General features: G+C 42.5%; 1 protein-coding gene across 1 annotated transcript in view; it reads left to right on the top strand.

Moving 5' to 3' along the window:
• The window catches only part of Efnb2 (ephrin B2), a 43,605-nt gene extending 17,443 nt beyond the window's left edge, over positions 1 to 26,162 (top strand). Inside the window, exons 2-5 of the mRNA XM_047553481.1 lie at positions 4,505 to 4,788; positions 20,250 to 20,342; positions 21,057 to 21,170; positions 22,620 to 26,162. Of these exons, the coding sequence (XP_047409437.1) occupies positions 4,505 to 4,788; positions 20,250 to 20,342; positions 21,057 to 21,170; positions 22,620 to 23,005 (877 nt within the window). The 3' untranslated portion in view covers positions 23,006 to 26,162. The remainder of the gene's footprint in view (positions 1 to 4,504; positions 4,789 to 20,249; positions 20,343 to 21,056; positions 21,171 to 22,619) is intronic.
• The last annotated feature ends 549 nt before the right edge of the window (positions 26,163 to 26,711 follow it).

The raw sequence follows: 26,711 nt of genomic DNA on the forward strand, positions 1-26,711 counted from the left end.
ATAGTCATGCAGTGATTTAAAAGTAGCCAGTTGTCATCACCATAATAATTTTTTAACACTTTCAAAGTCAACACATGATAAGTAACAGAATCCAAGTATAAAACCCTTAGCTTTAAAAACAGAACTCCATTTATTGACTTAATTATAACATAAAGGACTCACTGTGTTCCATTTTTAAAAATGGTATTGTTATTAAGAAACACCCATTTGGTTTAAATGTCCAATCCGCTATTTACTTAAATTGTCTGGAATCGGTCTGTAACATTACATGTAAAATACAAATTCCATGTGGTCGGCCTATTCTTCTTCACCTTTTGGTTCTTGGCCTCCTGGGGCAAGACAGGATACCAGGTGGCCGCCTGTGTGAGCCAGGGCCTCAGATGAGCGTGCAGAGAGGGCTGTCACAGCGGTGTGTGCTGTGCATGCCCCCAGGTCCCCTGGAGCTCTCTGGGGGGAGCTGCAGGCCTGTGAGCATCTTGGTTTTCTCTTGATTTTCCTTAGTTCATGGCTTCCCCTGAAAAGCTCGATTTAGAAAAACAAGTGTCTCACAAAACCAGATTTGGACTTCAGCGCGATGCACTGAGAACTCTACCGTGCAGGGTAAGGGGCTGTCCCGTCCTGTTTCATCAGCCACCAGCGTTGCCCCCTGCTCTGTGTTGGGGGTGTGGTGTCCCTGCCTTACCACCAGGAAGGACCCGACAGCTGCCGTGTTGTGATGACTGGCTTTGGAAGTGGCTAATTCCTTGTATTTTAAGTGGGGAGGAATTTTAGAAAAGGCTGCAGATTCGTACAAATCCTTCCAGAGAGAAAGGGTCAGAAGCCAGGCCCTGGGTGACATGGCATGGAAGCCCCATCAGGTCCTGGTGCACCCCTGCCCCAACTCTAAGAGGTTCTGTCTTCAGAATTCCTATCAGGCTGTGATCTGTGAGCAGCCTGTGGCACCTGATTTTTGTTGTTGTTTATTTGTTTGGGTTTTTTTGGTACTGGAGATTGAACCCAGAGGCAATTAACCTCTGAGTCACATCCCCAGCCCTATTTTATATTTTATTTAGAGACAGGGTCTCACTGAATTACTTAGGGCCTCGCTTTTGCGGAGCTGGCTTTGAACTCATGTGATCTTCCTGCCTCAGCCTCCCAAGCTACTGGGAGTACAGGAGTTGTGCCACTTGACTTGACTTGAATGTGTGTGTGCTGGCTTCCAACACCTGCACTTGCACCTATCTTTAACCAGTGCCTCTGTATCCAGCAGCCTCCCATGCTCTGCTCCGGGGTGTTTTAGTATTGAACCAGAGGCCTGCCCTCAGGGAGCTGCCTCGTGAGCCCCTGATGGTCCGACTTCTTTGTGAGCGCGCCTGGCACAGAGTGGATTGCTGTGTCCCTCCCTGCAGCAGGGATGGCCTGCGCTGACCACAGCAGTCAATGCCAAGGTGCCATATGGGCAGCACAGGAGGGCCCTATGCCCTCCTCACTGTTGAGAACGCATGGCCCATCAGTGAAGTGACCAGGCCCCGCCCCTCACAGGGGCACTAGGAGCAGCAGCCTGTGCTGCCCAGTTCCTGGGTCTTTTGTATGGACTTAGATAAAGAGGCTCTTTAAGAAAATGAACCCTTCAAATGACTTTTTAAGGGCATAGGATTAAGTTTTTGCCCCACTTTTTGCCACAGTATATTCAAAAGGTGAATTTACTTTTTCTTTTTCTTTTCTTTTCTTTTTAGGATCTTTAGGGACAGTGGGTTTTAGCAGGATTTGCTATAAGCATGTCAGGCATGCTTATTTGAACTCGAGGTGCATCTTTGATGATAATTAGCCATTCCATGGGTCACCAGGAGCTTCCTCGTCACTGGCCAGGACACAGCCCTTGACAAAGCTGGACTGCACATACTGGACTAAAAGTTTGTGTCAAGGAAGCGTGGCTTGTTTGCAGAATGAGTTAAAAGACTCAATAAAATATTTATGTGATTTGTGCCTTCTGAAAAATATGACCTAAAATGCTGAGACCTGGCAGCTGCACCAGCCCGTGTGCGGGGTGCTGCTGACCTCCCTCCAACTCCAACAAGAGCACCCCTGGGCCCTGGTGAGTGGCAGGAGAGTCCCGTGGACCCAGCAGTCATTAGATAAACAGGAGCACATCCTCAGGAAGGAGCCGAGGTCGGGCAGCAAGCTTGAGTGAAGGTAGGGCTTGTGAGGAGCTCCGAGAGCTGAGCAGCGCCCGGCTGGGAGAACAGGGCTGCCTCCGGTCCTGGGAAGGAGCCCTGCCCTCTGAGCCTGGGAAGCCTTTAGAAGGTGTCAGAGGTTAGGAATTGACCTGAAGAGCTGACTGGCCGAGCGGCGGGGCAGGCCTCACTTCCCCTTGTGACTTAGGAATGCTTGTGCTGACACTAGCTAACACTCGGGCGTCCCTGTGCCCACTGAGACAGGTCTCCAGCAGGACAGCTCCAACAGGGTGGGAAACCCCAGGCAGGATGTGGGCCCCGACTTTCGTCAGCAGTGAAGATGTCCCTGAGAAGGTCGAGCAGAAAGCACACAGACAAAGTGTCAGGAGGTGAGCAGTTTCACCCCACGGTACTTCCCTGTACCTGCTGCCAGGTCTCAGCCCTGTTGTTCAGCCACAGGACGAGTCCCTATCCCTGTGTGTCTTGCGGGGAGGGCAGGTAAAGAAATTCAGAAGTCTCTTCCACAAACACTCGGATGCAGCCCTTCACAGGAAATGGGGCTGGGTTTTATCCACAAAGGCCATGAACGACCAGGGGAATGGGAGAGCGTTGGCACCACAGGGTCGTAAGCACCGGGGACACCCAGGCCCTGGGTTTGGAGTTGGAAGTGTCTCTCCAGAGAACTGTGCAATGGCCAAGAAGGCCACGAGAGGCCTCTCTGAGAGATTGAGCGCCACTGGCCCAAAGTTCCAGAGAATTCCTCAGCGGTGCACACATGGTGTGTTTGAGTTTGTCATTGTTATCAGATATGCTCATTTTGAGTTCTGCTTTGCAGGAAGATGGAAGATTTTGTCTTAGGTGTTTCCTGTTCACCACTTTTTTTTTTTTAATGAACAATGAATGTTATATGTTTTTGCTAAGGTACCAATTAAGAGGGGAGGGGGACAGCCCTCTCTTTGAGGTTGTACATTCCCCAGAGAGTGACAAGCCACCATGTGCAACCTGTACTTTTCCTACCATAGAAGTATTGTTTTTTTAAATATCATTTGTTGTTTGATGCTGCTTCATAGCCACCCTGATGCACTCTTTCAGAAAATGCATGTTTTCATTAGCATAGATCATAAACTGTTACTTCAGTGTGGATTTGAAATTTGGGGTGCCCGTCCTCCCCGCTTAATCTCTGTGGATGCATCCTGGCCCACTCCTCAGCGTGGCTGGTGGGCTTCTCTGGTTAATAAAGCTTGCATTGGAAGGATTCAGAGGCAATGCTTTGTTCTCAGGTTCTAATATCTTAATGAGCCCAAAGGCCTAGCTGCTTATGAGCGCCTGGGATTTCTGAGTGTGCTGTTAGTGTTAGTACTTGTACAAGGATGTTCATTAGGAAGCTCTTGTTTCAGTTTCTCAGAGAAACTCCCCATTAGGAAAGATCTTTCAGCAGCATGGCTCCCGAGGAAGGGAGGAGGGAAACTTAGTTGTGTGCATCCACAGGATATTGTGCCCGTGGTCTTAGCTCTGAAGATTTGCATCTAAGAATTAACTGGAGCAAATCCATCTCAGAGGGCAGGAAGCTGTGTGGAGCAAGGACTGCAGTTGTTGTCCTTGCTAGTGGAGGACGCTTCATTTTGCAGCTGAATCAATAGTACTCCTAATTATTTCTGGTTATCTTTTATGGGTGTGTAAGACATTTCTTTGTTCAGTGTAATAAAAACCCATTGTTTGATCAGTGACTGACTAATTATGATAAGTAATTTGAAACATTCCTGATGAAACTTGTCTGTTAATTAACATCCACAGCAATGGAAACTAACAGGACAACAAGTCTTAGTGCGCCTACTGTTCCCTGGAATGGATGAGATCTCTGTGGCATGCCCAATAAACCCAAATTGCCAATGGTTAAAAAATAACAAACAGGTGGGAAGGTCTGACTCACCCTGGAGGAAAAGTTATTGTAAAGCTACACAAAGGAGTACTGAAATATTCTGAGGGAGGCGGTGGCCACGAAATGTCAGCAGACCTGGTGGCTCAGGAGTCCGTTTTTTTGTTTCATTTTTTGTTTTTTAAGCTTAGTTCCTAAATACATTTGTCCTGCTAGGATGTAGCTCTGTGATAGAGCACTTGCCTAGTGTGTATGAGGCCCTGGTTCCATCCCCAGCCCTGCAAACAAAACAAAACAAAAAGTCTAAATACATGTGCCCCGTGATGATCTGAGGAACAAAGAGACTTTCAGTGAGTAAAAGTGTGATCCGAGAAGTTGCAGTTGAGGATTATGGGCAGCGTCTGGCTTTATGTTAACACATCATTAACAACTGTTTAAGGTTTGTCAACTCAGTGGCTTTTCTTTTATATTTTAGATTTCTACCTGGACAAGGACTGGTACTATACCCACAGATAGGAGACAAATTGGATATTATTTGCCCCAAAGTGGACTCTAAAACTGTTGGCCAGTATGAATATTATAAAGTTTATATGGTTGATAAAGACCAAGCAGACAGATGCACTATTAAGAAGGAAAATACCCCTCTGCTCAACTGTGCCAGACCAGACCAAGACGTGAAGTTTACTATCAAGTTTCAAGAATTCAGCCCTAACCTCTGGGGTCTAGAATTTCAGAAGAACAAAGATTACTACATCATATGTAAGTATAATTGTATTTCCTTATTTTACAGAAATTAGGATAAGCTAAATAGGTTTGTATCGATTTTTATTTCCTTAAAATTATGGTGGTGAATAGTTGGGTGAGAATCTTTGCTGAAGAATTGTCCACTTTTTCAAGGAAATTTTAATTGAATCTGGGACCCCGTAGTAACAGTATTAATTAAATATAAATACCCAAGGGGGAAAAAACATCTTGGAATTCCTACAGTATTGAAATAAACGGATTAAATGAATACACCCAGCATCTCTACTGACAGAACCATTCTTAAGGACCCTGGTGAGGTTTTTATGGGTAAATCTGTGCGATGCCTGTTCTCTCCATCCATCCATCCGTCCATCCATCCATCCTTTCCGTGTTTGTTCTGTTCTGGTGACTGTGCTTCAGTGTCAGGGATTCAGCAGTGAACACGGTGGCATGATGATACCCGTCCCACACGCAGTTATCAGCCTGGAGAAGATGGTCTCCTAGGTTGGTAGGACGGAGGTGGCAGATTAAGCACCATTTACATTAGCTTCTTGAAACCAGATTTCCAAGCATGAAGTTTTCTCACTGAATTCCTTCCCTTCCCCATAAATGTAACAACAACTTGACACATTGTTTCAGGAATAGATGGTACAGAGTGCTTGGATCATGTCTGAAGCAAACTCATGAGATTGTGAGTTCCAGAGCCACAGGGCCACCCTGAGCGTGTGCCTACTGTGTGCACCCTGAGCTAGCGTTAAGCCCAGGGTGCTCCCAGGGCCCTGGATTTTGTCAGAGTGCAGTCTGGGAGGGCTAAGACAGCTGTTTGCATGATTCAAGCAATGAAATATTTTCCCCTGAATCTTTAGTTTAAAATTCTACTCTTAACTGAGTGGAGTTCTCCATTTGTTTCCATAGACTTTTTAGCTCATTAGGGAACTGCGTCTGCTGGCTGGGCTCCCCTACTGCTTGGTGATCAGATTAAAGGTCTGGCTTTCTCCATCTACAAGCTGCTCTTTAGAGCACAGAACCAATAATTCACTGACTATTTATCCAGTGCTTCATAATATGTATGTTTTACTACATTAGTAATTAAAAAAAGGTGGTCATAGATGCCTAATTATCTTGTCTGTTGCTACGAAATGCTAGAGACTAAAAACCTGTTTTTGAAGCCAGCTTGATACACAGAGAGCAGCTTTCCAAGAATAAGTAACAAAGAAAAGGAGAAAGTGGTAAATTATGTATTTAATGGAATAATTATCATAAAATGAAAATAAAAGCATTCCAGGATGAAACAAAGCAGATGGGGTGGTAAAGTGTACAAAATAATAGGGAAATCTTTGACAATATACCATAGTTACTAGGTAAAATACATGGAAACTAAGCTTTCAGAAGCTGAACAGTGTGTGTGTGTGTGTGTGTGTGTGTGTGTGTGTGTGTTTTGAAAGACCATGTAAAAACTTTTTCAGTGAATCCTAAGGTCTAGCATAACACTGATAGGGAAAATGACCTCCAGCACACTCAGGAAGAGGTTTGTGCCCCTGTCGGGTGGAGGGGGAGTGGGAGCGTCTGGTCAGTGGCTGCGCTGGATTGATGTTCGGTGGTGGTGAAGGCCTGTCCCTGCGCCTGAGGCTTGTGTCGACTCACCCATGGAGGAGAGCCAACAGACCCCAACCAGTTCTCCCTCTTACTTAGTTTATGACTTCATAAAGCTGGCTTTGTAAATTCTAACATCCCACTGAGTGCAAGTGGGATTTCAGTAAACACTAAAGGCTTAACCTTTAGTCTGAAATATTATGCAAGAAATGCAAATAAATAAATGGTTTACCAACATCTCTTTGCTTAATGTAGTGCATTTAATAACTACCTTTTATCAATGCATGAGAGATTTGTATTTAGAAGCATAGTTTAATTTATAATTATAATAATCTACACAATAATGGCATCTCCTATTTTCCTTTTTTTGGAAACTCATTATGCCACATTAGCAGGTTCATTGCAGGTAGCTGAGCTACTCTGGCCTCCAAAACTCTGCTTAGAATTGTGATTTGCAGTGGCAAAGCATGGGCTGGGCTGAGCGAAAAGAATCAAACAGAGTGGAGGGTTTCAAGTTTGCAAAAGGAGGGGTTTTCTGAATGTTGGCTATTGAGAGACTGTCCCAGGGCTGGTAAGTGCCCATGCTCAGAAGTTGGCCTGGAAGTCCAGTGACACCTTGAACAGAGTTAAAAGGCTTCTATTACATCACAGGCAGAGGAGGGCATTTTAGATACCAGGAAAAAAACAGAAGCCAATTTCTCATCCACCCTATAGCAAAACTCATCGATACACAAATCTCTCTTGAAAGGAAATGAGAAATTAAAAGAACAAATGTTAAAATAATCTTTAAAAAATAATGTTGACTTTGAATTGTTTTTTCAAGACTCCCAAGGCACCAAAATAATTAAGGAATTTTTCAAAAGTTACTAATTTCCATATCAAACAAATGCCCGCATATGTGTGCACACATACACAGGGTCACGATCAGACTCTTCTGTCTCTCTTCAGAATAAAAAGGAAAGTAAGTGTTTGAAAGTAGTGATTTTTATAATGGTACACTCATGAAATAGTGCCAATAGCATGATGGAAAATACTAAGATTTACGAGTGTATTTTAAACACCTTAAAGTATTAGTTTTCTTTGAGACAGTAAAATTGGAATTTGAATTGCTAGGAAACATAATACTGTTTGGTTGGTGTCACCTTCACCACTGAGGGTGGGATGGACCCCGTGGGGACATCCTCATGGACTGCCTGGGATCTGGTAGTTCCACGGGAGAACAGAGCTTTGGAATAATTAGACCAGGAACCTAGAGTCCTACATCTTAGTCCTGCTACCTGCATTTAGTGAGAAAGTCACTTTATTTCTATGAACTTTAATTTCCTTCTCTAGAAAATACATTTATTATTGGTGTTATTGTTCAGACAAATGATAGCAGTCTCCTCTGGGTCCAAGCCATTTTATGGCTGGACATACAAATCAAATACAGGATCACCTGTTAAGGTGGCTCTTCTTAGCTGAAATGGACAGGATCTGCTCTGAATTCTTTAAAGACTCTTCATTTGATTTGTAGGATTACCCAATCTAAAATAGTCATCACACTTTGAGTTTTAAATGTAAATACTAATGTTTAATTAGAACTATTTTTAAACTACTGAATATCCACTAAATTCCCTTAAGAAGTGACATGACAAAATGACATGCATCCTCATTAGTTCTTCTTATAGATGATTATTTGCTTTGACATGTGGCAAAATGATATATATAGATTTTCTTCATGTTTAGAATTGACTTTTTCAAGTGACCTATTTCAGTAATTAGCCTTGGGCTTAATTTGGATAATAAAATCTAATAATTAAATGATGCAAAGATGGGGATGTTATGACCAGTGGATCTGAAAAGCCCCTGTTCTTCACTTCATTCAGATCTTTGTTGCCTTAAAAATATAGCATTTTATATAACCTGTAGTTGTTCTTATCATGTCTCGAAAATTGTTTAAATGTTTATGAAATAACTATATGTTCCTGTTGATTCCCATTTTCAAGGGAAGCTCTGTGTTGGACATAAGTAAACGTTCCAATTAATATTGTGAAAGTTCAGGGCTGGGGACATAGCTCAGCTGATAGAGTTCTTGCCTTGCAAGCACAAAGCCCTGGGTTTGATCCTCAGCACTGCAAAAAAATAAAATAAAATAAAATTAATATGGGGAAAGTTCCTGTGTCCCCGGACTTCATCCTGCAGAGTGTTCTTTGAAGCCTTTTTTTGTGCATGGTTTACAGTCCTTTCTTAAGTGACGATCCTGAGCCACGTGGATCAGCACATTGGGTGTGCAGGTCTTTGCAACATGGTCCTGATGTAGGTGCTGTGGGTTGCTTATCCAGCCTTAGCATGAAACCTTGCAAGATACCCACAGAGATTTTTGTCATACTCCTGGAACTATGTGCATCAGAGATGGATGAAAATGGATGCCATTGTGTTAGTGCTTTTTAAGTGAACAGTGACCATAACAGAGATGTTGATAAAATTATATTCATAGAGCCCCTCCCAGTGTAGTTTAATATGGCTTTTGCATTATTTTACAATGAACCTGTAGCCAGGACGTGGTCTTGTGGCATAGCCTGTAGGTCATCATTCCTAAAGATTATTTGATTAATAGTTGTTCTCTTCTGTGTACACGTGCTCAGCCTGTGGGTTCACAGTGGTCCTTCTGGGAGTCCACCCGCACTTTCCAGCTTTCCTTGATAAATACTGAGTGAGTCTGGAGGAACTACAATTTCTTAGAACCCTCATGGGTTTGGTTGTCTGTGTTATTTTTTTTCTATATTTTATTTTATTTTTTGTAAGAGCATGCGAAATTGGTAGGCTCCACAGACACCTTTGCGATGTTTTTTAGACATGTATTCTGCTTCTGAGCAAAATCACAAAATCAAGTAAAATACTTACACAAACATAATAAAACAACACTTGTAAAGAACACATTTGATTAAGCACATGAATGTGCTTTGATATTTAGATATCTTTTGGATTGTATAAGAATGCATGACTTTTATCAAGTGATTATGTACTTTATTTGGGGAATCATTTATATATAATGTGGCAAAAGCCACACTTCCATCATTACATATATCAAGCTAAGTGATACAGAGTATAATCTCTGTCCCTTACATCTTGACTTAGTGGTGAAGATTCATGTTTGCTACCTTGCACATAATTGCTAAGCATAAGCATCTAAACACATTTTGTTCTTCCCTACAACAGTTCTTTATTGTAATGTAATCATCAGAATCTTCTCAGAAACTGTAGATTAGGGTGCTTAGGAGATGAATTCACATACCATTTACACAGATTAGCCTTGGATCTAAAGGTCTGGGGTCTGGCAGCCCTGGCCTCTTGAGTAACCTTCTTCCAGTAGTTTAGTGTGTCATTCTGCCTTGATCTCTCCATCTGTAAAATGGGATAATGGCAGCACCTGCTCACAGGGTAATGTGGTCTTGTCAGGTAAGATGTCAGGAGCTTGCTTCCAAGCTTGGCACAAAAAAAGTGCAAGTAAGAAATAACCTTGGAGCAGGGAGAAAGCATGAGGCCCCAGACTGAAGGCAAGCCAGCTTCCCTTCTAGCTGGAGCACCCGAGCAAGATGGCACAGAAGGCCTCACTGAGCTGAAGTTCATCCATAAAGTGAAGCTGAAGAGACTTTATGAATTTCTGGAATACTGTGTGACTTAATTATAAGATCTTCTCTCTTTGTCTTCTTTGGGTATTATTAAAGTTATTTTGTCCTTGGGCTCCTTTACCAGGAAGCATGCATTCATGTATGGTTTTGTTCCTGGAATTGCCCAAGCTTGTTAACAGGTCCTTTGTCAGACCCAGAAGAGACAGACAGGGGAGGAGTCTGCAGATACTTATAATCATGGTCCCCACTTTCCATTTCACCCTACTCTCAGTAATCTTCTCAGTTCCCTACAAACACAGAAGAAAACTGTATCTTTATTGATATATTCAGCAGCGCCCCAGTGTAGGACAAGTCTTCTTTCAGTGAACCAAGCATGTCAAGTCGCCTGCTCATGAAGCCAGCTGGGAAAGAACACCATCCACCAGTCTGATAACAGAGAAGCATGGCCTCTGCCGTTTGCTAACAACGTGAGCTCCTCTTCTGGCTCGAGGGCAGCCTCCCCGAGAGTCAATCAGGAAGGCTCCTTGCAGAATTCAGAATGAAGGCTGACTCTGATGGAATAGCATCTCGACTTCTGCTTCCCTGGAGAGCCGCTGAGAATCTGCTAGCTCCAGAGTCTGATGGGGTCCTGACCATGGGGACATCTCCCAGATGGCTCAGGGGTTGGAAGAGGGTAAGGCTGTTGTGCCTGGAGACTTGGTTCACCTTCTGTGGCGTCACCCAGGCAATGATGACAGCTTATCTCACCCCAGCACCATTCCTCATCCCCAAGGAACCAGTGAAGAGATGACTGTGCTTCCCGAAGTACCAAGGAATTGTTGAGGAAGGGAGGGAGACTAAAAGCCATGGATACAAAATAGATTTCAGAGCAGATGAAAAATGAAGGGCAATCTTAGAAAGAAAGAGTTATTTAGGAATTGCTCAGAATAAAACTGCCCTTATTATTTCATAAAAACTCATCTTAATATCTCTAGCCCTGTATTTATAGCTTTTCAAAGGTTCACTTAGATTTATAAATAATTGAACAATCCTGGAGACATAGTGCAAACATAAAAGAGGACAAGGTTTTTTCTTAACATACTTAAAATATTCATCATGAAGATAAAATTTAAAGCAAAATAAAACTTGAAAAAATAGCCAACAGGCATAGACAGACGTTAGCAAAGATTACTTTGAGAAAACTGATTTATATAGTTGCTATGAGTCACACATTTGATCCTAAAATTCTAACTTCAGTCTGGGTGTTGATCACTCAGGGACGTGTTGTGGCCTTCACACTCTCCTGTCTCACTTTCAAGTCTAAGCACAGGAGATGAAGCAGTTTTTACTGCTGTGAGAAAGCCAAAATTCGATAGTGCGGTCGCTTAGTACGGTTCACACGGCATGGAACGTCAGGGGCGAAACGCAGTCCTGGGCTGTCGGATCCTTAGTCCAGTGTTGTTAGCGTGTAAGGTGCTCCTGGCTAGGCACAGGGCCATATCAAGACAGCATACAAACATATGTGGCACATACGGATAGCACAGAGAGTGTGTGTGCACACGGCATTACATCCACAGCAGTGATAAACAGTGCACAAACACACCTACACACATTCACAGAAAGTAAAGGGCACACACACACTGCGTACATGGCAGCACTAAAGACAGGGTCCTGATATTGGTAGCATATACATAATGACAGTAAAGAGTGCACATATATTCATATTGCATACATAGCAACAGTAAAGAAGCTCATGCAAAGTCAGTGATGGACTTCGCTGGCATCAGACATGTTGGCACTGGTGCCCTGACATACACTGTGCCACTTATGACTAACTTTAATCCTGTGTCCCCAAAGTCGAACACGCACATCCTACAGGGTAAGTAAGCTGGGTGAGTGGCTCATGGCTAATAGTCAGCTACAAGGGAAACGGAAGCAGGAGGCTCACGTGAGCCCAGGGTTCAAGGTCATCCTGAACACTATACCAAGGCTCTGTCTCAACAACAGATAAACATACAAAAAAACAAAAAATTAAAACCTACAGGTTAGTAAGAAAGAAGTAAGAACCATTAGGAAACGTGGTTATGATAGCAATTTGTTAGATATCCTGAATTTTCTTTTTCCTTTTAGGTCTATTAATTCCATTTCTTCAATAAGATTATGCTATCTATTTTGTACTTTTATTACATTAGAAGTACTTCAAGCCCCTTAGTCAAAAGTTGCTAAATAGTAAGTTTATTAAAAATAAAAATCTGCCCAATATAAAAATAGAGATAGCAGAGATTTCAAATTTCCTTAGTCAAGGTCAAATGCTACAGTTTACTGAATGAATGGAAGGATGGACGGATGGATGGTGAGACAGATGGACAGATAGATGGATTGGCCCAAACTCAGGCAGGAGTGAAATTGATCCTATTATAGAGGAGCCAGTCTGTGTGTTACCAAAAGACACTTCTGCTTCAAAAGTGGCTTTTTGCATTAGTGAAGTAGCCCAGCTTTGTTGTTCCTGGTGTTAAACCAGAAGATGAAGGTATTCTTTTATTGAAGCAAACATGTGGAAAATTGCCCTGGATTCTTAGAGTATAGAACACACCCCCCGAATGGAATAAGGTTCATACGCAGGGCAAATTTAGACAGGGGCACTTTATTGGGGTTACTGCTGGTCTCTACATGGTCAAAGCAAATAACATCATGTCCATCTAAAGTCTTATGCCATGAGAGTGACACATTTTCTCATGTGCAGTGTTATATTCTAAACTGTCATCAGGCATTAATTCAGTTACTGGTGAAGTCCTACCACCTAGAGATGAACCCGGCCTCAGAGGGATGTTTTCCACTTGGGTGCCGCTCGGCTTGCAATTACTGGGTCATTAATATCATTGCATGCGATTAGTGACAGGAGAATGAGTTAGAGGTTTGTGGGATGTGTGCCCTCCCCCTGCCCATGAACTTTTTACTCTGACCCTTTCTTAGCTGAATATTTCCATATCTCTGCAAAGGTATTTTAATGATTAAAATCGTTAAAACCTAGGGAGTGGGCAATGGATTATGTGCTGGGTATAATTCACTCAAACACATGCTGCTTCATGGTTCAGAATATTTTCATTAGATATTATCATGCTCTCTTGACCAGGAAGTTTGGTTTTTAAAAATCTTGATGCTTAAGCTAATAGAGACAATAGGGAATTATGTTTTATCTTCAGAACTATTACATCATTCATTTCTTTAAAAAAAATATGAGTTGAGTCATTACTATTGAAACGATCATCTGGACACCTATTTTTAAAACACAATTCCTTTCTTAGTAGGTTTTTGCCCATGTAGAGGTTGACTCTTCTGTGTAAAGGTAATTATTATTTTACTGTTGACTAAAATGTCCTCAGTATATTAACTCTGTCTGAATCACTGTGGCAATAGGAAAATGCCTTGAAGGGTATGAGATGAAAAGTCTATTTTTATGAAATCATGTTGATTTTTTTTTTTACGTAATGAGAAATTCTACCTGCATAAATCATCATAACTTCAGCAATAAAATGTTAGACCTGGAGAGCAATGTTTCCCTCAGCAGAATTCATCAAAAACCAAGTCACCAAGTTGTTGCAAGCAATGTTTTGAAGGGGAAATAAAGTGAACCGCTTCATAAACGATGTGTGTGTAAGCACTGCTCAGATAAAAAAAGAAAAAAAGTGTGTGTTGGAGGTGGACATAGTTTATTGCCAGCACCGAAACGGTGCTGGCAATAAACTACAAGGTACTAGTTGAACCTGGAGGTGCAGGTTGAACCTCCCTGATGTGAAATCTAATTTTAAACTGCTCTGGATTCTGAAATGTTGGGTGCTGACATGACAAGTCTGTGCAAATGTTGCAAAGTCCCAAATCCCCATATCCAAAACGGCACCCAAATCTGACCCTCTGTGCCTGAGCACTTCAGCGGGGACTTCTTTTCCCACCACTGCGCCCTGTGCACCCAGCGCACCTGCCTCCAAGGCTTCATGTAGTGCAGGTAGCTAGTTACTTTCTCCACCTGCCGTCAAAGACAACTATGGCTCTTGGCATCTGGGATGATTGTCATTTGTTTACTTTTTGTGTAGTTTTTTTTTTTTTTTTGCGGTGCTGGGGATCGAATCCAGGGCCCTGTGCTTGTAAGGCAAGCACTTTACCAACTGAGCTATCTCCCCAGCCCACCTTTTTGTGTAGTTTTGATGGTTGAAAGGTTTTATGAGTAAGTTGTGGTCAAATATGTTATATTTTAGGTGTGAAACTTTTAGCTAGGTATTGTGACTGTCCTCCCAGTTCACGGGCCTGCTCGAGTGTCCAGGCCTTGTCTGCTCTGTTAGCCTCTGCACGCTCCTTCCACATGTGTCCTCGGGTCCTGTCTCTTCCCAAGTGAAAGTGGTGGGTAGTCGAGGTCATTAAGCTCCTTCAAGTACACATACAAACAAAAGCAGCTTAGTAAGTAAGCATTTTTCAAGGCTGTGACCTTTTTTAAAACCTCTGTTTCTGAGTTGTCTTTGAACCATCCTATCCTTGTTCACAATGAACATTTGAAATCGAGGAAATAAAATTAAACTATTTTATTCAAGAACTAGTGCATGTTTCATGGTATCGTCAGTCATTCTCTAATGCTAGAAAACAGGGGAAGTTCTAAATTGTGATTCCATTTTAGAATTCACTTTTTCCAAATCATTCTGCTTAAGAGAAACTAATTAATTGTGTTGTATAGAAGTCACTGAAAGCTGAGCCAGTTATTACTTCTCTATGCATGATTTGCTGCTTTAAAATTTCCAAACACAACCATAGCAATGTGGTCTAAATCAAGTGATTCTTCTTATCAAACTAGAACAATGTTCACTTGGGTGAGAAATTCATACCTCCTACATCACTGATAGTTTATACAGTGTTTTAGCTGTGAACAGTTTCCCAGTTGCAAAGTAAGGGTTCATCCATTCAGTGAATTATCTCATCCAGGAGAGGGGTTTTTATTTATTTTATTTTTTTTTAAAGATTTGGTGAATATGTTTCATATTGAAAGTACTTTCCTTTATGCTTTTCTTTCTTCAAATAAAGCCACTGAAGAAATATACCATATACTTTAGCTCTAAGAAAAGTCAGATTTGGCTTTGTTGAATGACATGCTATATGAACTTTTTTTGATATGAAGTCAAACACTAACAATAATGTTTTGACTGCCCTTGGAAAGTCAGAATGATGTATTCTTCATTTCTTTCACTCTAAAACCACACTTAAAAAAAAAAAAAAAAGAATTCAGAAGTGATTTTATGTATATTATATAGATACTTGTTTCAGATACTTTGTTAATTAACTTTTAAAAGCAGTCATTCATTTTGGCACATTATTTCCGTGTTTAGGATGTTTTCCCCTTCTGTGTTACTATCTTAAAGGACAACTGTGCTATTCAAGGTATGACATCACATGAATTGTGTTCTAGAAATGGAATCCCTGTTTCTGTAGGACAGATTCAGGGTTTGCATCACATATTTTGATTTGAATCGATGCCAAGATAAGTAAATAGATCTTGACTTCCTGGGCTGTGTGTTGGCACTAAATAGTTACATTCTGTCAGCTTCCTGGTATTTCAGTGCATGTACCTCCTTCTTTTTACTTTCTCTCTTTCTTTTTTGTTTCTTTTTGTTTTTTCTTGATAGCCATGGTAGAAGAAAACAGTAATGTAGTTTGTGTGGCCTGCCTATTTTAAAGACATGGCTTTGCTTCCTGTGGTTTTTACTAGGTTATGCTTCTTTTTTTTTTTTTTTTTTTTTTTTGTCTCTCAGTTTGCCAGATAACAGGATTCTGGTTCTTCAGAAGTCTGTGTTGAGCTTTTGGAGAACTGTGTGTGGGAATTCTGGCCTAAGAAACCCTTATTTGAAGGGCATGAGATGGCATGATGGGAACAAATAGTACAGAGAATGATATTGACAGAGAATTTTCATAAAATGCTATTTGTTTCATGATCAAATGCATGAATTATGTCCAGTTCAGCTTTAAGGACAAGCTTTTTATAAAGTTTTTTTTATTCTTACTACTCTGTGGTTTTCCTGACTCTGTATGCTTATTATCTATTTCTCTTTGGTGAACTTCTCTGAAGTTGATATAAGTATTTGCTTTCAAATGTCCATCAATCCTCAGCCCTTTTGTGAACCCCTACCAATAACTACATCTTAAAATAGTTTGACATACCTTCTACAGTCTTAACCTATCTTGATGCTTCATTCTTCCCTTAAGAATCTAAAAAAGCATTCTTCATAGAGATGATACTATCCCTAGGAGTTTTTGGTTGCCCTCATTTCTAATCTCCTGGTGAATGAGAGCCACATAGGGACCCAAATGCATCAGTGTGACTCTCCATCTGATTGGCATGGTCTGGCAAGACCTACCCACAGCTGCTGCTAAGCCTCCTGGTGAGCAGAGATGTAACAATCCAATGACAAACAGGTGAAAATGTAATATTCTTCTTTTCATTGGGGGTGGTCTAATATTCTGGTCCTCAGAGTCCTTTGCCACTGGATGATATTCTCTCTCTCTCTCTCTCTCCTCTCTCTCTCTCTCTCTTTTTAAACTCAGATAACCCTTGCCACTCTGCCCAGTGATGAGAACTACAGATAAGCAGGTGCAGTTGCTGCCCTCTGCTCTCAGATGTGCCACACAACTCTCAGGCCATGTGAACTGGGGTGCTTCTCTGTGCTGAGCAGTGATCTCTGCCTACCGGAAGTCAGACCCTGGGGGGAACCATATAATGATTTCTGTATACTCACTACATGCAATTAGACCCCTGGAGCAAAAGCTCTTAAAAGCAGGCTGTAAAATGCCCATGTATCTTTATTAAGCCTATTTTCCAACTGGATGGAGAAACTTCTTGTAATTTTTAATTTTATAAAGTCTGTTTTTTTTCCTCTAGGCCAAGGGGGGAAAATGCTTGGGCACTGAAAGTTTCGGTATAAAGATGTTATTTTTTTCTGTCTCTCAATGATTAAGTGTAATTTTATCCATTTAGTAATAATATGAGTGTGGCTACATTAGATAATACTGATGGAGAGAAATAAGGAAAAACTGAGTGTAACGAGATAATGATTTATTTTTACTTTTGTCTTATGTTGAAAATTCTGAGGACATTCAAATGAACAATAAAAATAACTGCAAAGTTGTCTCCCAAATGGAAGTAGATCCTTATTCCAAAGCATTATCAATTTTTAATGATTGTTCAAAATCGGCCACTAAGGCTTTTAAAGCTTCTAGGGGCCTGGCTGTTGGAGGAGAAATCAGAAAATTAATCTTATGGCTGTATTTCAGAGTTCACTGCCAGGAAAGAGGTACTCTCAGGATAGGACACTTTGGCCATGTACAATGTTCAGGTAGAAACGGAAACCTCGAGAATCAGAGCTGTGTCCTCTGATGAGGAGGACTCTGTAGGGCAGAGGGAAGTTAGTTTTCACTGTGGAAAATTGTTCTTATATCAAATGTAAAAGTGAAGTCATTCCAAATTGGCTTCATTTTAAGGATTACCTTCTGAGTACCAGTTAGTAGTAAATTCCAAAATAGGATTTTCTGTAACAACGTAGATTATCCCTAACTTATGGTCAAAATCTTTTATGGTGGAACATGAAGCAGTAATTTTAAGTTCAGCCCATTTTTTAAGCATCCAGGCATCCCAGGTACTATTGTGACATTAGTGATGCAGGTTTTCAATGCCTTCCCCTGCCTGTCCCCCACTGCCGTCCCAGTCCCCCGCTAGAGCGGTAGCTGTGCAGAGGCTCCACCACCTCTTGTTTCTTTTGGCATTCTGTCTTTTTCCTCGCTTGCTTTTTTTCCCCTGTTAACTAAGGAGGAAAAAGTTTCAATTCTTAAGAGTGCAAACCAACTTAATTCTTATATAACATAGTTTTCTTCCTAATAACCTAATAGTCCTTAGATGTCAAATTATAGGTCTCAATTTAATTTAAATGCCTTTAGAGTTGTTTATGGCTGGGGGATTGTTTGGACATCGTTTTGGGTAAACCTGGGAGCTTAGCACAGAGGCACTGACCTACAAATTAAAAGGAAAAAAGTCACTCAAACAATACACACCTCTCCTGCTCTCCAGCTGGCAAAGCAGGGTCTTTGGTGGCTTCCCCTCGGCAGAAGCAGTATTAATTACATTTGGCAGTAGCCCGCTCCACAGTACCTGCCTTCCTCCTTTCTGTGTCCATTGAACTTTTTTTCCCCTTTTCAATCTGAATCTTTCCTTTTTTCCCCTCAAGATTAAAATAAGCAAATCTCTGTTTCTCTTTACTTTTTCCTGCGCTCTACTTCTTAGACATCATTTTGGCACTTACAAGCCTAGTGCTGATACTTTTAGCCAAAAAAAAAAAAAAAAAAAACATTTAACTTTGAAGTTTGTGAACTTTTGCAGGGAGATGTATTTACATGTATGTGAATTCAAAAAACATTGTGATTCAACTTGAATTAAGTCCACTGAACATGCAAAAACATCAGCCAAATAGATCAGTTTTCCACTATTTCTATGTGAAGACATAGCTTAATTTTCTAAAAATAAAATGAGAAAACTAAACAATTAATCAAAGATTATACTGCTTATCCAAAACCATCCAGAACTAGTGTCTGCTCCTAGGAATTCACACTGAGGCAGACCGTGGGAGGAGTAGATACTCTGAAATTTAGCCACTTACTTGGAGAAGGAGAAGCTGGGAAAAAAGTATGTAAACTGGGGAGGGGGGTTCAGACTCACAGAGGCATACAAATTTTAGGTGTTTATTTTTACTTATCTGCTAAACATTCTCTCCATGATCTAAAAAGGGATTTTGTCTACTTCTTACCCTCCCTACCATTATTATGGCAACTATTGCCTATTTTCCCAGGAAAAAACTTGGTGTCAGCAATAGCAGAAGAATGAGATGCAACTGTGAGACTTAAGTTAGAGCGGGCTCTCCGATAAGCAGAGATATTTACATGCAGAAGAGGCTGCCTTTGTTTTTAAGGAAAACAGTGATAGTAGAAGTTAGTAATTCAAGAACACGAAGAGAAATAAATAAGTGCCTTATTTTTTCAGTTGTCTAATTATGCATGGAGTGCATGTTTCCTCTGTAAATGAACTTGTTTGCTGACCTACGATTTGGTAAACAAAACAACCTGATTAAAAGACTGTCTGGGGGGTTATTTTTTATCAGAACACCTGTCCCTTTTTCAGTCCCTTTCAGAGTGCAGGGTTAGTAGACCAGACTTTGACAATCAAAGTGGAAGATGATTTAAGTTGCAGAAGTGTATATGAAACACTTCTGTTCCTTGGCCCCTGAACTTTAGGGGTGTGCAGTGTCCAGCACTCTCCACCTCGGCCCGACTGGAACTTGAGCTGTAATTGAAAGCCTGCTTCTCATTAGAGTGCTGGCAGCCCAACTCTGCAGCTTTAGTTACAAAGCTGTTCAGAGAACTCCCCGACCGAAAGAGACAGACAGTGATGTGTTTAAATAGAGCATCGTCTGCTTAGGAAAAAAGAAAAGGGAAAAAACCCATGAAAATGGCAGAAGGGCTCTGTCCCTCCTTCTGCCCTAGTGCTGATGGGTGAAGGGAATCCCGTTGGTGAACTTGAGGCAGGTGGTTGTCCTGTGGAAGTCCTCACCTTATATCCAGGGCTGCCACAGGACCCAGAGAGAGAGGGAGCTTGTCAGGGAGGTTGACTGAGGTGATCTTGGCCATAATAACATGCGTTCTTTCTGATTTCTACCAAAATGGGGGGAGAAAACAGACTTTGAAGATTTGAATTCTGGCGTTCTTGTAAAGTACCTTTAAGGCTGGAGAAAGAAGAAAAAGGGTGTGGGAAAGCTCCCCCTCTAGTGTTTATAGAACTTGGATGTTTGACAAACGGAGCATCAAGCTAATTGTTCTAGAAGCAGGAAATCTGTAGTGGAGGAAGCAGGTGTCCTGTGATGATTACCATGTTTCAAAATTACTGCATTAACTCTTTTGCTCTTTGGAGTTTGGCCCCAAAGAATGGAAGATGCTACCCCTCTCCCCATAAGCCAACACTGTCAGCCACGTGTGCAGGAAGGAGGAGGAGCCAGGTAGTTCACCTGCAGCCGTGTTGCCAACGTCCATTTTCCTTTGTTTCTTTTTCTTTTTCTTTTCGGCTTTCAGCATCCCATACTTTTAGAAAACTTGTGACTAAGAGTAAATTCTTATTTTTCAAATTGTTTTCAGACATTTCATGTTCATGTAAACTTGGCTTATTGATTTCCTGATTTTTCTTTATTTTTTTGTTTTGTCCATTTTATTTTTAATCAGCTACATCAAATGGGTCTTTGGAGGGCCTGGATAACCAGGAGGGAGGGGTGTGCCAGACAAGAGCCATGAAGATCCTCATGAAAGTTGGACAAGGTAAAGACCACCTGCTACTTCCCGAAGCCACTGTGACCTGGTTAGGCCCCGCTAGCGTGGCGCCAGCGTTGACACTCGCCTTCATCCCTCTTCTGCTTAGTTTGCAAAGCAGACGCTTCTCTGCACCTCCAACCACTGGCACATTCCCTCAAGCCAATGTAATAAGCTTCTCTTATTAGAGATCTCTCTAAAAGTTAAGGTCAGCCAGGCAGAATGTCTATTGCCATATACGTTTATTCTCTTTAAAAAGCAAGACACCTCTTTGATTCAAAATCAAAATCTCCAGAATGTAAACTATGTTTCTGCAGTTTTGCTCGTTTCCGAATGTTGACTACTGAAGATTTGTGTTCGTTGTGCCTTTTCACATAGAGATAACCTATTGTGCAGAAAGAAAGAATTATTCTTCTAATTAGAAATTGGTATAGTAGTCAATCAACTTGCTCAGTTAAATTGAAATGTCATCTGCAGTGCTTTGCCTGCCAAATGCAAGAATCCCTATAGTTTCCACAGATGGCCTCACAATCTTAAACCTCTGAAATAACTAGTATAACCGTTGTGTTTTAAAAGGAAAATTATATTCTTGTATTTCACAGTGCTTTGCATAAAGAATCTTATGTTCATTGCTATTCATGCCTCTTGAGATGTATGTGCATCTCTTAAAGCTAGATGCTATCAGATGTTGGTGCTGTAATTAATCATTTGTTTTTCATGTAGATGCAAGTTCTGCTGGATCAACCAGGAATAATGATCCAACAAGACGTCCAGAACTGGAAGCTGGTACAAATGGAAGAAGTTCGACAACAAGCCCCTTTGTAAAACCAAACCCAGGTACAGCAGCGTGGTCTGTGTTTGTGGATTTGTGTGTGCCACGATCTTAGTATTCTAAGGGATAGAAGAGAGTCAAAGTGCTTCTGTGCCAGTTGGATTAACTAGTAGTTACAGGCGTCAGTAATCTTTGCTCTCAGTGTGTTGTTGTTAAACTCAATAAAACAAAATAATTCATTGCCATGAAAGTCTTACGTTCAGAAGAGTAGAATTCATCAGATGTAAGTGTCAGTTATTAGTACTACTCCTTCAAATCACAGTTTTCATTGGCTGACACTTTATCAAGCTCATTGTCAACACCAGCTTACAGCTGATGTTAATGTATATGTAATTAATGTTCTAATCCTCCATCTAATTATATCTAATCCACAGAGTCTCACTGATCCTCCTCTGAATTTTAGATGGTAACATTTTTAATGCTGCATAATGCCTTGCTTTTCCAGTGGTCATTGTTAATTTTTTCACATCTTCTAACTAAAATAAAATATTAAATGGATTCCTGACTAAGGTTCGGAATACCAGATAAAATTGTCTACCCTTGAACTTGATTTTCTTAATAGTTTTGGAACTGTGTATTGGTTACTATGCTAACGAAGGTTTCATCCATAGCTGGTGAGCAGACGTCAGCGTTTTGTATTAGAGATCTGTGTGCTTGGTTGGTAGTTGTGCAAATTTAGTATCTGCAGCAATATTCTGTCTCTTTCCAAGAGTCAAGGAGGGAAGTTGTTATTTCTGATTTTTCAATGACAAGATGTGTCAAATTCTTGTGACAAACTGATAAATGGATAATATAATGATGCCAGGCAATTTTTTAGTGCTTAACATTTGGGTTGGCAGTCTGTTCAGTGCGAGAGTGTCTGCTGCCTTCCAAATATATTTTAAGTGTAAATCAAATAATACAAACGAGTTTCGAGTTGAACCTTTTCCCGGGCCCCGTCACTCGGCTCAGGCTCTGGCGCTGTTCTGCCGTAGGCAGGGCTGTGCCACGGAAGAAAGCTGTTTGAAGATCCACATGAAACGGGTTTCTGAAGGGAAGGGACGAGCCGGCCACAGGAAGGGCTAAACACTGCCCGCAGTGGCGGCCGCTCTTTCTTCCTCCCTGCGGTTGCCCCAGGCCGCGGTCGGGTTAAAGAGGCAGAGAGATCAAGGGCTAGCTGTCACGCCAGTTCGCGCTCTTGAGGGATGAGGGCACATGAAAAGGAAGCCGTGTGGCGGGGGATGGCTTGGAAGTCCGACCTGGGGATCCGTCTCCTTTGCGACTGATTGCTGACGTCTGCCGTTAGCATTTAGCTGCTAAACGAGGTAACTGGCTCGTGGAAGTCCTGCTGCCCTTTAAGTCACCGGTCTTGCTTGCTTTTTCGTATTTTTAATGGTTCCCAGAGGCAGCCAGCTGATCAGCCCTGGCGAAAGCATAACTGTGTCTGTCCTTCTCTCCTCGCTCGGTGTCCCTAGGTTCCAGCACAGACGGCAACAGCGCCGGACATTCGGGGAACAATATCCTCGGTTCCGAAGTGGCCTTATTCGCAGGGATTGCTTCAGGATGCATCATCTTCATCGTCATCATCATCACGCTCGTGGTCCTCCTGCTCAAGTACCGCAGGAGGCACCGCAAGCACTCGCCGCAGCACACCAACACGCTGTCGCTGAGCACGCTGGCCACGCCCAAGCGCAGCAACAACAACGGCTCGGAGCCCAGTGACATTATCATCCCGCTAAGGACTGCGGACAGCGTCTTCTGCCCGCACTACGAGAAGGTGAGCGGGGGATTACGGGCACCCGTGTACATATTCCAGGAGATGCCCCCGCAGAGCCCCGCCAACATTTACTACAAGGTCTGAGCTCCGGCTTCCTTCGCCCCAGAGGGACCTCAGCGCCCCTCCCGCTGAGGGCGGCCGCCGCCTTGTCGCCGCCCGGTCAGCACCGGCCACTGACTGAGCCCAGCCGCGGGAGCGGGATCACGCCTCCGGGAAGAGCCCTGAGCTGGACAGCTTTCTAGTCTGTAGCATTTCGGCCTTGGTGACCACAAACCCTCCCTGCGCGCTGGAAGACTGTGGCGGAGACGCCCGAGCGTGTCGTTCGCACTGCTGCGCGCCCCGCGTCCTCGAAGCCATGTGCGGCAGTCACTCAGGCCTCTGCCGAAGCCCAGGGAGGGCACGAGGTGCGGACGAGAGGGCGCTGCGGCCCGAGTCCCGCCCGGCGGGTCGCCCCGCGGTGCACACTGGACTTGTCCCTGGGACCTCGGCTAAGTAAGGTTTTCAGCGGTCCCTAGCGTGTAGTCCTCACTGTCTCACTCCTGTCGTCCGGGGCTCTGCAGCACCTCACCTGAGCCCCTCACCTCCACATTCTGCATCACTAACGGGACACTCGCGACTGGAGCCCCACTCCGGCCCTTTGCAACCTCAGCTGGGGTCACGTGGGCGATCCCCCAGGCGCCAGGCTGCCGGCCGGGAGGACTGGGAGTTGGTGGAAGGGCCACGGGGAAAGGGCTGCTGCAACTGCAGGTCCATGCTGCTGCCCTCAAGCGGAAAGTGGGGACGGAGAGCAGAGCGGTTAGGTCGGCGCGCTGCGGCTTTGCTGAGACTGACGAGCAAGTAGACACCACTCACGCAGGGGCTGGCGGTCGTGGGAGGCCATCACTGTCACCAAACAGCAATGTGCAGGGAAACCGGGGCCCTCTTCCTTCACGGAGCAGAGCGGGGCACTGTGGCAGCGGCCGCCGGCCTTGCGCTCGGGCAGGACTGTCGTGGTACTGGCAATAACGTACAGCGCTGGAGCTGTAGGAGTCGGTCTGCTTTGGGTGATGTTTTAAGCAGACTCAGCTGCTATACTTATCACATTTTATTAAACACAGGGAAAGCATTTAGGAGAATAGCAGAGAGCCAAATCTGACCTAAAAGTTGAAAAGCCAAAGGTCGAACAGGCTGTAATTCCATCACCATTGACGTTATTGAAGAATTCTCATATGTAAAAGGTAGGTCAGATTCCCCAGCCCCCCTAAATGCCCCCGTCCCCACCCCCGCCCCAAGTGAGCCTTACGACACTTTGGTTTATGGCGGTGCTGTCCGGGCTGCGAGGCCGCAGGGAGGTACTGCCGAGCCCAGCGCCCGGTGCCCGGTGTCAAAGTGAAGCACACAAGGCAAACCTCTTAGAGTCCTTAAGACGGAAGTGAATTATGATGTCAGGGGGAGAAGGAAGATAGGACGTATTTATAATAGGTGTATAGAACACAAGGGATATAAAATGAAAGATTTTTACTAATATATATTTTAAGATTGCACACAGTACACGCCAGAAGATGTGAAATTCACTCGTGGCAATTAAGTGATCCCGACGCTCAGTGCTTTAAGAAATAAAATTTAACAATTGGACAGCGACTTCTGGGAAAAACAACACCACTCCAAAAATAACAATAATGAGAGCAAATACAAAAATACCAGAGTCCTCTGAAGGCATCTCGCTCGGAACCGTAGACTAGGAAATACAAGCCCCAAACACCAGGAAATCGATGTGACTGCGTCATCTATTTAACAATGACAAGACGTTCCGGCATTTATTTTCTGTGTTGGGTTTTCCCTTGCCTTATGGGCTGAAGTGTTCTCTAGAATCCAGCAGTCACACTGAGGGAGTTTCGGTTGAAAGTCTGCCTGGGGCTCCCTCCTCCTCTCCTTCCCCCCGCCCCGCCCTTCCAGAAACAAGAAGAGTAAACAGGAAACCTACTTTTTATGTGCTATGCAAAATAGACATCTTTAGCAGAGTCCTGTTACTATGGTAACACTTTGCTTTCTGAATTGGGAGGGAAAAAAAATGTAGCGACAGCATTTGAAGGTTCTCAAACCTCCAGTGAGTACCTGCAAAAATGAGTTGTCACAGAAATTATTATTCCCTTTTTCCTGAACCTGAAAATGATGTTGGTCCAAAGTGCGTGCGTGTGTGTATGAGTGGGTGTGTGGTATACATGTGTACATATATGTATAATATATATCTCCAATATATATTATATATATCTATATCATATTTCTGTGGAGGGTTGCCATGGTGACCAGTCACAGTACATATGTAATTCTTTCCATCACCCCAACCTCTCCTTTCTGTGCATTCATACAAGATTTTCTTGTAAGCCATCAGAAGTGACTTGTAGGATGGGGGAGAGGGTCGAGGAGGGGAAAAATGGGAAACAGTCTGATTTTAATGAAATCAAATGTATGTATCATCAGTTGGCTACGTTTTGGTTATGTGCTAAACTGTGAAAAATCAGATGAGTTGCTGAAGAGTTACCTGCAACCAATTGAAAAGTGTTCTGCGAGTCTGTTTTGTGTCTGGTGCAGAAGATGACAATCTACCAACTGTCCCCTTATTTGGAGTTGGTTCAGCTTTGGAAAGTTACTGTAAATGCCTTGCTTGTATTATCATCCCTAGTCGCCTGACTTCGGAATTTGCACCATCATGTTTAAGTGAAGATGCTGTAAATAGGTTCAGATTTTACTGTCTATGGATTCGGGGTGTTACAGTAGCCTTATTCACCTTTTTAATAAAAATACATGTGAAAACAAGACAGAAATGGTTTTTCTTACCCAGATTGTGTACATAGAGCAATGTTGGTTTTTTATAAAGTCTAAGCAAGATGTTTTGTATAAAATCTGAATTTTGCAATGTATTTAGCTACAGCTTGTTTAACAGCAGTGTCATTCCCCCTTTGTGCTGTAATGAGGAAAACAATGGTATAAAAGGTTGCCAAATTGCTGCATATTTGTGCCGTAATTATGTACCATGAATATTTATTTAAAATTTCGTTGTCCAATTTGTAAGTAACACAGTATTATGCTTGAGTTATAAATATTTTTTCTTCTTTGTTTTATTTTAATAGCCTGTCATAGGTTTTAAATCTGCTTTAGTTCCACATTGCAGTTACCCCCAAAAAATGAGACCCGTGAAGTCACATTCCACGTCTGTTTCAAACTGAATTTGTTCTTAAAAAAATAAAATATTTTTTTCCTATGGAAAAAAGTGCCTTCCAAGTATTTTCCTTTTCTTCCTTATTTTTTTCTTTTCATTTTTTTCTTTCTTTTTGTTGCTTATTTTGATTTGCCTCCTTCAACTCTGTTACTCCAAAATTACAATTATCTAGACCCTGTGCCCGTGAATATCTTTGGGCTCTCTCTCCTCAAATCGAGACTCATGCATGATTTGAATAAAGACTTATGACGTCCTGATTGTCCTGAACAGGACATGTCTCTTGCTACACCTGCACTGCACTATGGGAACGGGCATCTGCACAGGTAGCCATGGGGAAAGAAAGGAACGTACTCCTACTTTCCACTCTCTTGCAGATTTATTTTGTTCCCATTTAAGCAAAGCAGTTCATGATGGATGGCTTCATTTTCTTCACAGAGTAATCCCAGGGGAAAGAAAAAAAGTCAAGTGTCCTTTGTAAAGTGTGACATTGATGAAAACGCATTTTGTGCTCATGGATCATGACAAACCAGAGGCCCACAGTGAGTCTGACCACATTTCCAGTGATCTCCTCTCTAGGAAGGCAACCGCACC

The sequence above is a fragment of the Sciurus carolinensis genome, chromosome 5 (assembly GCF_902686445.1).
Source record: "Sciurus carolinensis chromosome 5, mSciCar1.2, whole genome shotgun sequence".
In the NCBI taxonomy this organism is placed as follows: domain Eukaryota; kingdom Metazoa; phylum Chordata; class Mammalia; order Rodentia; family Sciuridae; genus Sciurus; species Sciurus carolinensis.